This window comes from Dipodomys ordii, unplaced genomic scaffold (assembly GCF_000151885.1).
Source record: "Dipodomys ordii isolate 6190 unplaced genomic scaffold, Dord_2.0 Scaffold16, whole genome shotgun sequence".
Lineage (NCBI taxonomy): Eukaryota > Metazoa > Chordata > Mammalia > Rodentia > Heteromyidae > Dipodomys > Dipodomys ordii.
The window spans coordinates 15,732,712-15,745,043 of NW_012267232.1; the positions used below are offsets into that span (position 1 = coordinate 15,732,712).

General features: G+C 45.8%; 1 protein-coding gene across 1 annotated transcript; it reads right to left on the minus strand.

Annotated features, from left to right (window-relative positions):
• Positions 1–6,881: 6,881 nt before the first annotated feature.
• Positions 6,882–8,409, minus strand: Sstr1 (somatostatin receptor 1). The gene has a single exon (XM_013012283.1). It carries the CDS (start codon positions 8,076–8,078, stop codon positions 6,903–6,905), a length of 1,176 nt encoding a protein of 391 aa, XP_012867737.1. The 5' UTR covers positions 8,079–8,409; the 3' UTR covers positions 6,882–6,902.
• Between the last annotated feature and the right edge of the window lie 3,923 nt (positions 8,410–12,332).

Sequence of the window (12,332 nt, forward strand, 5' to 3'; positions counted from 1 at the left end):
GCCAATAATGTCTTGAATTTTTCTTTCCCTCTCCCCCTTCCCTCTCCTTTTCCATATCCCTTTCTCCTTTCTGTTTCTCAGTGTGTTTCTCTGGCAAAGTTTAAAGTTTAAGTGGATTATAAGTTGTTTTGAAATAAATATTCTTGCAAGAGTTAGAATTGTTCTCTATATAACATCGTGTCTTCCAGATGGCATCTATGCAGTTTTTCTTCAATTATTAAAGCTGTGAATGCTTGAGTCTTTGCCTGTAGAAGTTTCAGTCACCTAGTCAGTGTCTATATGAGTTAAACTTCTCTGAGGATAACAAAGTTACCTGATAGCACTTCCCATTTCTCATTTCCTTTTATGCTTCTTTTCCAATCAAAATAAATGACTTGTATCACTCTGGCTTAAAGAGACACTTATTATTAAACTTTGTTTTGTTTTAGTTGATACTGAGGTCTGACCTCAGGGCCTTTTGCTTACTAAACAGTCATCTATCATTTGAGCCACACCTCAAGCACTTATTTATTTTTAGTTTTTGTTTATTTATTTGTTTGTGTCACTACTAGGACTCTTGAACTCAGGGCCTGGGCACTGTCCCTAACATTTTTACTACAGGCTGGCACTCTACCACTTGACCCACATCTCCAGTTAGAGTTTTTTATTTATTTATTTGTGGTTAATTGGAGATAACACTATCACACACTTTCCTGCATAGACCATGATTTCCAGATCTCAGCCTCTGAAGCAGCAAAGATTACAGGTGTGAGCCACTGCTGCTGAGGTTTTTTTTTTTTTTTTTTTTAAGTTTATAATTACTCAGAAAAACCTTTAGAAGCATACATATGCACTCAAGTTTAAACAGATGTAGTATTTTCAGGTTTTACCCAAGATTGAGCTTAGTATATACTTTGACAATAATACTGTTTATTTTCCAGTTAGTAAAAGAACTGTCATTTAAAACACACCTCTTGGGGCTAGGAAGGTGGCTCAGTGGTAGAGCACTTGCCTTGCATGCATGAGGTCCTGGGTTTGATTTCTCAGCACCACATAAGCAGAAAAAGCCTGAAGTGGCGCTGTGGCTCAAGTGGTAGAGCGCTAGCCTTGAGCTGAGGACATGAGGGACAGCACCCAGGCCCAGAGTTCAGGCCCCATGACTGACAAAAAAAAAAAAAATCACACCTCTTACTAGATGATGCTCCTTGGTTCCCATCTGTTTGACAGTCAGGTGTTTTACTATTTTAGTTTGAACTGATGACTTCAGTCCTCAGGTTGCTCCTCAACCTTACCATCTTTGCAGAAACATCTTTGCTTTGCCGTTGAAAGGAGCAAGCAATCATAAGATCTTTTGCCCATATGCTCCCCACGATAACCTGTCTGTAGATAGCTACCAAAATAATGAATGTTCATGCATAAAGTACCAGCTTTCCTCTAGGGAAACACAATGTTGAACCTGTCTACCTTATTGTAAAGCCAACAAACTGAAATTTGTTTAACAAAAAGCAAGATATTCATCTTAGTATGTGGAAGGGACTGTCATTAGTTCCAAGTGTCTGGGCTGAAAGAGAGTCACAAAGAACTGACCTGGCTCTCTTCTGTAAGCACTGTGACAGAAGCCCTGGGAGAACCCAGCAGTCATTCCAGTGGGTGCTGAATCTCTGATGTTTAGCTTAAAGGAAAAGAAGCATTGAGGGGGCTGGGAAGGTGGCTCAGTGGTAGAGCGTTTGCCTTGAATGCCTGAGGCCCTGGGTTCGATTCCCCAGCACCACATAAGCAAAAAGAAAAAAAGCCAGAAATGGTGCTGTGGCTCAAGTGGTAGAGTGCTAACCTTGAGCTGAAGAGCTGAGGGACAGCGCCCAGGACCAGAGTTCAGGCCCCACGACCAGACCCCCCCAAAAAAAAAGAAAGAAAGAAAGAAAGAAAAGAAAAGAAGCATTGAGCCAGATTTGCAAAATATAACCCACCACCAAAGATATTTTTAATAAAATAATATCTTTACTATGGGTTTAAAATTATTTAAAATGCAATGGGAATGTATTATATTTATTAATAATTTATCATAATTTATTTTATAATGTATATAGTATTCTCCAGGAGATCTTCTTGCTATTTTCCTCAAGCCAAAATACTTTGAACATTTTGAACAATAGTCAGGAGTTGAGGCATCAAAGATTTTTAAATATGATCCTTTTTTATGAGTGTTGTTTGAAAAGATAGCCTGGAAAATAGTACTCTGGGAATGCAGGGGTCACTTGTAGGTGAGATAATACATCATAAATACTCAGCTAATACATTTTAACATCCTCTATAAATCATGTTTCATCTCCTTCAGTGGGGAGGTTGATTGCCCTAGGATAGGACAGGGCTTATGGTCAAAGTCTAGGCAATGGAAACATGCTTGGATGTTAGGGTGTGTGTGTGTGTGTGTGTGTGTGTGTGTGTGTGTGTGTGTGTGTGTGTGTGTGTGATTGAGGTGGCAGAGGCACTCCCTGTATACATTTTGTCTGCTAGAGGACAACAAGGGCTAAGACTGAAGGACTCCTGTTCTGTGAATTAACTCTAGCATAAAGCTGATGTGGGGTATGTCTTCATAAGTGAGGTTGTCAGAGGTAGAAAGGGATTCAGAAGACTGAGATGGCTCCAAGAAAAGATGGAGACATGACCTGATGGAGCAGATCCTGAGGGTCATCACTGCCAGCTAGGCTGGGGGCCACTGGAACCGCTGAAACAGGAGGTTGGTTTACTGGCAGCAGTGGCAGAGCCAGGTGGCTCCTCAGCAGACTCTGGGACAGACCTCTGGGCTAGAGGCCTGAGTGACACTGAGGGGGCTGCAGCCAGCACGATTTGGGGCACAGCCCTCACCAAGTCACAGACTTGCAGCTGTGAATTTCATCACATGAGGAGGAGGAGGAGGAGGAAGAGGAGGAGGGGTAGGAGGAGGTTGAGGAGGAGGAGGAGGAGGGAGGAGGGAAGAAGGAGGAGGGAGGAAGATAGCCACATAGGAATCCTTTCAAGCTTAATTAAATGAAAATTTGCCATTTAAAAAACGCTATTTCGATTCTTAAAGATGCTTGGTTGTTTATCTAATTCTCCTTCCTAGTTAACAAGCTGGAATAGGCTTGGACTAATGCTTAGATTAGTTAAAAACTAAAATAACAGAATATAGGAGCTAGATAAGTAGCTCAGTAGAATACAGAGTAGAATAGTAGTGGTCTTGGAATTAGTGCTATCTGCTATCTCTGCTTGGAGAGTACTTCTTTTATTTCTCATATATATATATGTATAGTGAAAATACTGTACAGAGGAGTTACAATTACATGGGCAGGATAATGAGTACGTTTCTTATCAAGCATTGTAGCCTCCTCCTTTGTTTCCCCTTCCCATCCTTCTTTTTGTAGACATAAAACTTCTATAAAAAATAAAATCTGAGGCCCAGTGCTGGTGACTCATGCCTGTAATCCTAGCTACTCAAGAAACTGAGATCTGAGAATTGTGCTTTAAAGTCAGATCAGGCAAGAGATACTTATCTTCAATTAACCACCAGAAATTCAGTGTGGCTCAGAGTGATAGAGTGCTAGCCTTGAGCAAAACAGCTCATGGTACCAGGCCCTGAGTTAAAAAAAAAAAAACTCTGTTAAAAAATATTCCCCTAGAACCGTCTTATGCTCTTCTAAACTATAAATGGTCATAAATGAACACAGTATAAAACATGGCCTTCTCTTGTGTTGAAATCTTATTTTTCTGTTTCTTTTATACTTTGTGCTTTACAGTGTGTGTGTGTGTGTGTGTGTGTGTGTGTGTGTTGTTCCTGAAGCTTGAACTCAGGGCTTGGGCACTGTCCCTGAGCTTTGATTTTTCTTCCTTAAGTCCAGTGCTCTTCCACTTGGGCCACAGCTCCACTTCCAGCTCTTTGGCGATTGACTAGGGATGAGTCTCATGGACTTTCCTGTCCTGGCTGGCTTTGAGCCACCCTCAGATCTATCTCAGACTTTCTGAATTCAGGGGTGAGCCACCAGCACCTGCTCTCTTTAAAATTTGTTCTGAGATGTTTTCTACTCTTATTATCTTTCCTCAGGATGTAAATCAAGAATTAGTGAATTTCCACAACAGTCAGGGGTAAGTGAGGGTAAATGGTAAATTAATCTAGGAGAAGTTGAGATACATTGTCTGGTTAGTTTGGCGACAACAGAGTGTGACTCCAACTCTGCTCAATTTTGGTAAAATTTCTGAAGATAACTTAAAATCGTAAGGTACATAGCCAGATGCAGGTGGCTAGCAGACGTGGAGGATCACAGTTCAAGTCCAGCCCAGAAAAAAAGAGTTTGTGAAACTCCATCTCCAAAATAACTAGAAGAAGGTTGAACCACAGGCATGGCTTAAGGGGTAGAGCATCAGCTATGGGCAAGAAAGCAGAGAGTACAAGACCCTTAGTTCAAGAGTAGTTAGCAACACAGAAAATTAAAAACTAAAAATCAGTTTTGTATGTGTGCATATGTGTGTTTTCAAATAGCCATCTGAAAAGATAAAATGGAAATGGAAGTCACAGCATAATACATCTGTTTATTCAGTTACTATTACAATGGTAACAGGTTAAGAGCAATAGATTTATATCCCATTTACAGGATAATAGTGAGAATTTCAGCTTATAAATTTCACTGTTTTTTAACCATTAAAAATCTTATGAACAGTAGAGTAATGATATATGTTATTATTAAGGGACAGAACCAAACTTTCTGATTTATGATCAAAAGTGTATTCGTTCATTAGTTTAAACAAAACATTACAGACAATTTTAAACCATTGGTTAAAAAGCACAATGCTCTTGAAGCAAATATCCACAAAACATCTTCTTAAAGAGTGAGTCCAACCATTGTGTATCATGTCAACGAGAGAAGCTGAGAATCCCAGATTTATTATCTTGGTATCACTGAAAGACACTGGCTTTCATGAACCATCAGCCAACGAACACACATGTTTTGTACATCTCCTATGTACAAGCCAGCATACTAAAGCAATACAGGAACTATAGAGAAGTAAAATTATTGGTGCATGCCCTGCCTCAGACTTTCAATGTTGTTAGTAAGATGAAATGTAGACACAGATTATTTCACTTTCTATATCCTCAGAAGTGGCTTCACCCTTTCATGTAAGAATTATGGGTGTGCAGCCTAGTAGAAGCAGGGACATCCCCCATGGTAATTAAAATCTCTCAATATCTCCCAGCTGCAGATAGACATAGTGCTCCAGTCTGCCTCACACCTGCCTCTGTTTGTGGTTGTACTTGGAATTGTTTCATGGACTTATTAAACGGAGCAGGATAAATATATATATATATATATGTATCTATACATATATATAATATTGCTTACACTCATTCAAATCATATATTGTGATTTATTCCCCCTATAAATCTATGTTTCCTGGGATCCCAGGATTTCAGAACTTTTCACTCTGCATGTTAATCCACATTGTCATCTTTTAAAATTATTCTAAGACAAGCCGTTACGATATGAAAAGTATGAAAAATCTCCAAATATCACTGGACACAGGCAAAAATAGAAAGGCTAGAGGAAAAGATCAGAGGGCTCAGGAGGGGCCTTGGAGGGAGCAGGGAGCATTTCTCCAATCCTACTCTACTAGTCCTGCTTAGCAAGTAGAAAAAAAAGGAAGCAGAAACACGACTTCCAACAACACAAGTAAATAAATAAATAAATACGCCAAACAAGAAAATAACTGATTAGGCACCGCTTGAAAGGCAGCAACCCTTAAAAGCCAGACAGGCCACACTCTGGAGTCGAGAAAAGCTGCCCCGGGAGCAAGGACCAGCTTTAGCACAGACTCTAAAGTTATATCTATCACCTTAGGTTTCCCTGTGCCAGAAATCGAGTCTGTTGAATATCTTAGGGTCGGCTCCGGAGAAAGCCAAGTGGAGCTGCAGCCCGGCGCGCTTGCAGAGTTGCCTGGCAAAGTTCCCTCTGCCCAGCCTAAAGGAGATGCGCCCGGCGCTGGGTCTTAGACACCAAGTTCCCAGGTTTTGAACGTGGCAGGAGGGGTGGGAGTGGGGGGGGGGTTCTAGGCCATCCTTACCCCGTCCCCACCCCCGGCAGGAATCTTCTGAAACATTCCTCCTTTGGCTTGTTCTCAGCTCTTTTTAATTTGCTCCCAAGCAGGATGTGGATGGGGCCGCTTGAGCCTGGGGACCGAAGCGCAGGACCTCTTTTACTAAGCACCTAGCTCTGCTCTGGGCGCAGAGCGGGAGAATGGGGCGGTGCGAGGAAGGAGGGGCCTTCACTCGGGAGTAGGAAACAGCACTCATCGCTTAGTTCTTTTCTCAAGTCCCACATCCCTTCACGTAGATGCTAGAGAAAGGAGAGTCGTGGCTCCCGGCTGGGCTAGGGCCACCAGGCCGGCAGACAGCTGACTCGCGAGGCCGGAAAAGGCTGAGGGCAGGCGGGGAGCTCCCCACAAGGGGAACCCGTGGCGTCCACCTTGGCTCAGTTTAACCAAACAGAACTGAGGGGCGGAAGTGGGAGGAGGGGGAGGCGGGAAAGATCAGATCGAATTGGAGCTGTGAACAGAGTTGGTCATCTGCCCAGGCAGAAAGTGAGGCAGGAAGGATGGAAGTTGTTAGGCATGGAATGGGGGGAGAGGGGCGGCGGGGGGGGCAGTGGGAGGGGTCTAGAGAAGCAAGCGCAGTGTAGGAAGAAGCTGGAAAGTACGAGGCGGGAGAAGATGGCCCCAAAAAGTGTTCCCAGTTTGTAAGCAAAGCTCACAACTCTACCTTGGTGGTGCCCACTTTCTTGGGTCTCTCTATGAGTGGGACACGGTGTCCAAGCCCCATATCACTCCCAGGGCACTTTGGGACCCGGGATTAGCAGCCACTGGTACCCGGCCTCCCCTTCTCCCTACGTGTCCCCATCTCAAAGGGTGGTGATCCGGGAAGTGCAGGTGCCATTGCGAAAGACGCCGCCAGACTCCAGGTTCTCGGGCTGGAAGTCCTCCACGCTGTAGGCGCGACTCTTGAGGGCCGTGGCGTAGTAGTCGACCGGCTCCTCGGCGGCGTTGTCCATCCAGCTGAGGCACAGGATGCGCTGGAAAGAGCGCTTGAAGTTGTCCGACAGGAAGCCGTAGAGAATGGGGTTGGCACAGCTGTTGGCATAGCCCAGGATGACGGACAACTGGCTGACGGTGGCGTCGTCCTGCTCAGCGAACACATTGACCAGCTGCACCACGTAGAAAGGCATCCAGCAGATGACAAACACCATCACCACCATCATCACCATGAGCGTGATCTTGCGCTCCGAGCGCTTGCGCTGCTGCCAGCCGGCCTTGAGGGCTACCATGCGCATCTTGGCGATGATGAGCACGTAACACAGGCAGATGGCCCCGACGGGCAGCAGGAACCCCATGAGAAACGTGTACAACACGAAGCCCACCAACCAGCGCTGGGCAGGCTCGGGCATGAGCATGTTGCAGGCCACCGTGCCGTCGCTGTTGGCCGCCGTGCGCGAGAATACCACGATGGGCAGTATGACCAGCAGCGAGAGCACCCACACGCCCAGATTCACCACCTTGGCCACGGTGGGCCGCCGGTAGCGGGCTGCCTTGATGGGATGTACCACGGCCACATAGCGGTCCACACTGAGCACAGTCAGACAGTAGATGCTGGTGAACATGTTGACCGCGTCCACGCTGAGCACGAGGCGGCAGAGCAGCGCGCCGAAGGGCCAGTGGCGCAACAACGTGGAGGTGACCAGGAAGGGCACGCTGAGCATCAGCAGCTCGTCCGCGATGGCCAGGTTTAGGATGTAGATGTTGGTGGCCGTTTTCATCTTGGCGTAGCGCAGGATCACATAGATGACCATGGAGTTCCCACACAGTCCCACCAGACACACGACGGAGTAGATGAAAGAGATCAGGATGGCGCTGCCTTGGCCCTCGCTTAAGGTCCCATTCTGGGATGCGTTGCGTCCTGGTTCCTCCATGCCGTCCGCAGCGCCGCTCCCGGGGTCCCTGCTGCAGCCGCTTTCGCCGCAGCTGCCCGGGCTGGGACTAGGGGAAGAGGAAGGAGAGGAGGCGGTGCCATTGGGGAACATCCCAGCTCATGGGGGGTCGGCGCTGGGGACACCCTCCTTCCGTCTCGGCCGCTGGCGCCCTCCCTGGACACCCGGCCGATCGTCCGCAGCTCACAGTCGCCCGGTGCGTGGCAGTGAGGCGCAGCAGCTCCGGGGAGCGCGGCTCCGACCCACGCCGGCCGAGCGCAACGCCCGGCGGCTGCTAGCGCGCCGCCTCTTGCCGCTCTGGGGCGCCTGGGCACACCGGAGCGCGGAAGCGCAGAGTGGGAGCGGGCTCGAGCCCCAGCGCGCCACAGCCATTAACTGGAGCGGCTCAGAGCTGGTGAATGATTAATAGGCACCACCAACGCGTCAGCAGCTACGAAAGGAGGGGAGGAGGGTGAGAAAAAGAGGGAGGAGAGCACTTAGGTATTTTCTCCCCGCTTCCTCCAGTTTTGTTTTGTTGTCTCCCCCCCCCCCGCTTCCCAGTTAAGCAGGCTTAAACCCGAGCGGTTGCTTCGGATTTATCTCCGTTCTTTCTCAGAGGTTTCTGGGGGAGTTTCTCTGCTTTCTTGGAGGATACGAGCTAGCCAAGGGGGCAATTCTGTCCCGTGCCACCCCTCACCTACCCAAAGGCAGAAGCAACCCCGCCCTCCCCCCACCCCAGATGTCTGGAGTTCATCTCAGTTTCCTTCAATTGCTGCCCTCTCCTGGGGGGAACCCAGCTCCACTCCTGGGTCGCGCTGTCCCGGATCCTACCCACGCCCCGACCCCCAACACCCCCCTCCAGTCCCACAGTCCCAGCCCCTCTCGATTCAGACCTGAGGCGGGAGCTCCGGGGCGGGGGGGCCTCGTTGCCCAAGTGCGCTACCTCCCGGCGGACGCGGCGACACCCCTGGCCAAGGGCAGGTGCGGCTTGGTGGCGCGCTGACCGTTCTTCCCCAGGTCCAATTCTCTCTGGGCCAGGCGGCAGCACAAGTGCCCAAGCCAACCCTTAAAGTGCTGCAAACTGATTCTAAGTCGCCCAGCACCAAGCCACCCCAAGGGCGCTTTAGGGCATTCTGAATGATAACGAGGCCCGCAGCGCTTTCCGTGCGGGAGTGTTTCAAGAAGAGGGAACCACTGTGAATCTCTTAATAAACCGGGTAGTGCCCCGAGGGTCCTGCAGCTCCCACAGGAATATCGACTGCAGAAATGGGGGTTCGCGGCTGGGCGCCCAGGAGGAGCCTGAAAGCTCCCATCCGAACGTGCCAGGCGCCGTATTGGAAATCCATCGAGGTGCTCGCGGGGGGAAGATAACGCCGTGTGGCTCAGAACAGCTCGCTCGAGTCCCTGCTGTACTTTGTACCCTGGAGAGTTGGCACAGGGGTGGGGGGTGGAAAGCAACAAGACCTGGGCTGGCAGCACACACACCAACCAGCTTCTCTAAATCAACGAGGGCTTCTATGCAGGTGACAGATCTGTCACCAATCCCGAAATGAAACAGGACGACATTCCGGTTTTTCCCTTGATATTAAAAAATAAAAAAAGAAGGAAATATTAAGGCGCTTGAGGTATGACCTCTGCGCCCAAACCATGAAGGTACAGACAGCTCTAAGCCACTTGGGAACTGATTGAGTAGTTTCCATGTGAGAAAGAATGGGTATTTCAATGTGATTAAAAAATATTGTCATATATGAATAATAGAAGGAGGCCTCATTGTGATAATTACCATGATTTGAAAATGATCCATGGGTTCCCCCCCCCCCCGCCCGCCCTCCACCCCCTCCCCAGCATTGACTTTCTTTGGCCTTGCAGTGGTCTCAGTTAACAGAAAATCCAGCTTCTTTTCATAAATGCTGCTCTGGGCCTGCAAGACCCCTGCAAATGTTTGAAATGAGCCAGTTCCTGGCTGGCTGCAATGTAGCCTTCAGCCTTTCTCCACCGTTGTTTCCAGTTTTGCCTTAGTTCCCTCTCCCCAACCAAAAGGTTCCCAAGGTGCTTGTCCTCCCCTGAGACCATTTACAACAAGGAGAGGCAAACAGACACAGAAAGCAAACTCACCGAGGCTATTTGTATGAGATAGTCTGTAATGCCGAAATTAAAACCAGAGAACTGCAATTCCGAATTGCCTGCTGCCTTAGACAAGTAATCTTTTACATAGATGTGGTTTACTTCTCAAAGCTGGATGCTTTCGGAAGGGAGAAGATCACTTTGTACTTGATGATACCATTCAAGATTAAAATAAAGGGCGACAGATTCATAGGAACCTGGGCAATGGATACCGAATTGTTAATGACAAAAGTGTTAGGGTGAAATTTGATAAGGACGTCTGAAAGTGTTTAGCCTATTTTGTTAAAAGCTGAACAAATTGCTTTCTTCAAGTAGAAGGTGGAATTGGTGTTCAGCTATGTTTCTTTAGAAAAAAGAAAGAAGCACATATGGGGAGAAAAAAATGTTTGTGAACCTAAACAAAACAACAACAAAAAAAACACAAGTTGGTTTTGTTCAAAAAGAGCATGGAGCATGTGGCAGCCAAACATCCTAATCACTGACTGGAGACACCTGGCTGTATTTCTGGGGGTTGGCATTTCAGCAATTGCCATTTAGAAGCACTGGCTTCCATCATCGTGGTTCCAGGGGAAGTAAGCTTTGGGAGTTGGTAAAAAATCAGTTTTGTGGTTAGAATGTCATTAAGTTCCTTTTACAGCTCATCTTAAGCAATAATCACAACAGCAACCAAGTTATGGCTTCACAAATGGCTAAGCTATAGATTCATATACAAAGAAGAGAAGCTCTGACAGGAGCAAGCTTTCTTTACTTGTGAGGTTGTTTTTGTGGGGAGGGGGCTATTCATCCAGAAGAAGGGATTGACAATGAGATAGTACTTCATATCCACTTGGATGGCTATAATAAAAATTTTAAAGAAAATAAATGCTGGCAAGGCTATGGGAAAATGGGAACACCCACATATTGGGTGTATGAAAAATTTTAGAAATGATGAGAAACTTTAGAGAAAGGTTTGGTGATTCCTCTAAAGGCATAACATTGAACTACTCAATGACTAAAAAATTTCACTTCTGTTCTTTTCCCCCCTCAAAATTAAAAATAAATTTATAAATGGTGTTTTTAATCCCAAAAGTGAAAAGGACCAAATATCCATCAACTGATAAAATGAAAAGATGGACATCGCTACAAGCATACAACAGAATATTATTTATTCTTAAAAAAGAATGCGATGAAAAAAAAAGAATGCAATGTTGACGATGTGCTGCAATACAAATGAACCTTCAAAACCTCAGGCAAGGTGAAAGAAACCAGTCATTTATTCCATGATTCCCTTTCTATGATTTCTACAGCATAGGTAAACATCCAGAGATATGTAAGCAGATTAACAGTTGCCAGGGGCCAGGTGAATTAAAAAATGGGGAAAGATGACTAGATGGGTATGAGATTTCTTCCTGAGATGAAGAAAATATTTTGGAATTACACCATGGGAATAGTTGTACAATGTTGGGATTATATTAAAAACCATTGAATTGTACACTGTGAAATGACTACAATTGTAAATTTTAGGTGACTTTCACTTCAACTAAAAAGGAGTCATTGAGATGCAGATAAGTCATGAAGTATTACCAAATCTCTTTCTTGTATGTGATTATTATCATGTCTGTGAACCAACCTTTGAGCAAAACAAACCATAAGAGGTGATGCTCCTGGGCTAAGCAACATGTGGAGTTGTATTGTAACTGTTTAAAAATTACATTAAGGGCAGAAGTCCAGTAGTATCCATCTTCCCCCTCAGACTTTAATGTATTTTCCCCAAAAGCAAGAAAAGCGATATAGACATAGACCACAAGTTGTGAAAAGTCAGACCTCCACAACCTTCTTGTTAAAACATTCTTTAAAAAAAATACAACAAATGCAAAAACAAAACTCAAGTGCCTAAAGCCTTGAAAATCTTTGGACGAGCTTGCTGTTTTCCATTTTAAGTTCCATGCAATTCCTGTGCCTTCATGATATGAGCAAAGAGAGGAATATTCCCCAGAAAGGGAAGAATGGAAATTTCATAATTTAGGAAATTTAGATTCTCAAGCCAAACTCTTTCTCTTCCTTCAAAGAAACTTTCCCAGCAAGCACAACTTCCTTGTATTATCTCCAATCAGGTACACACTTTCATAATTCCATCCAACACCTTGTGCTGTGATTTTTTAATGTGTATTTGTTTGCCTCCTCTATCAATTTGAAAACATATTAAGAACAGGAGCTATATTTTATTATTCTATTCCCAGAAGCCAGCGCAATGCCTAGGAAACT

What these genes read in the sequence shown, in the direction of transcription:
- Sstr1 (XM_013012283.1), bottom strand. Translation starts at nt 8,078, where the DNA reads ATGTTCCCCAATGGCACCGCCTCCTCTCCTTCCTCTTCCCCTAGTCCC.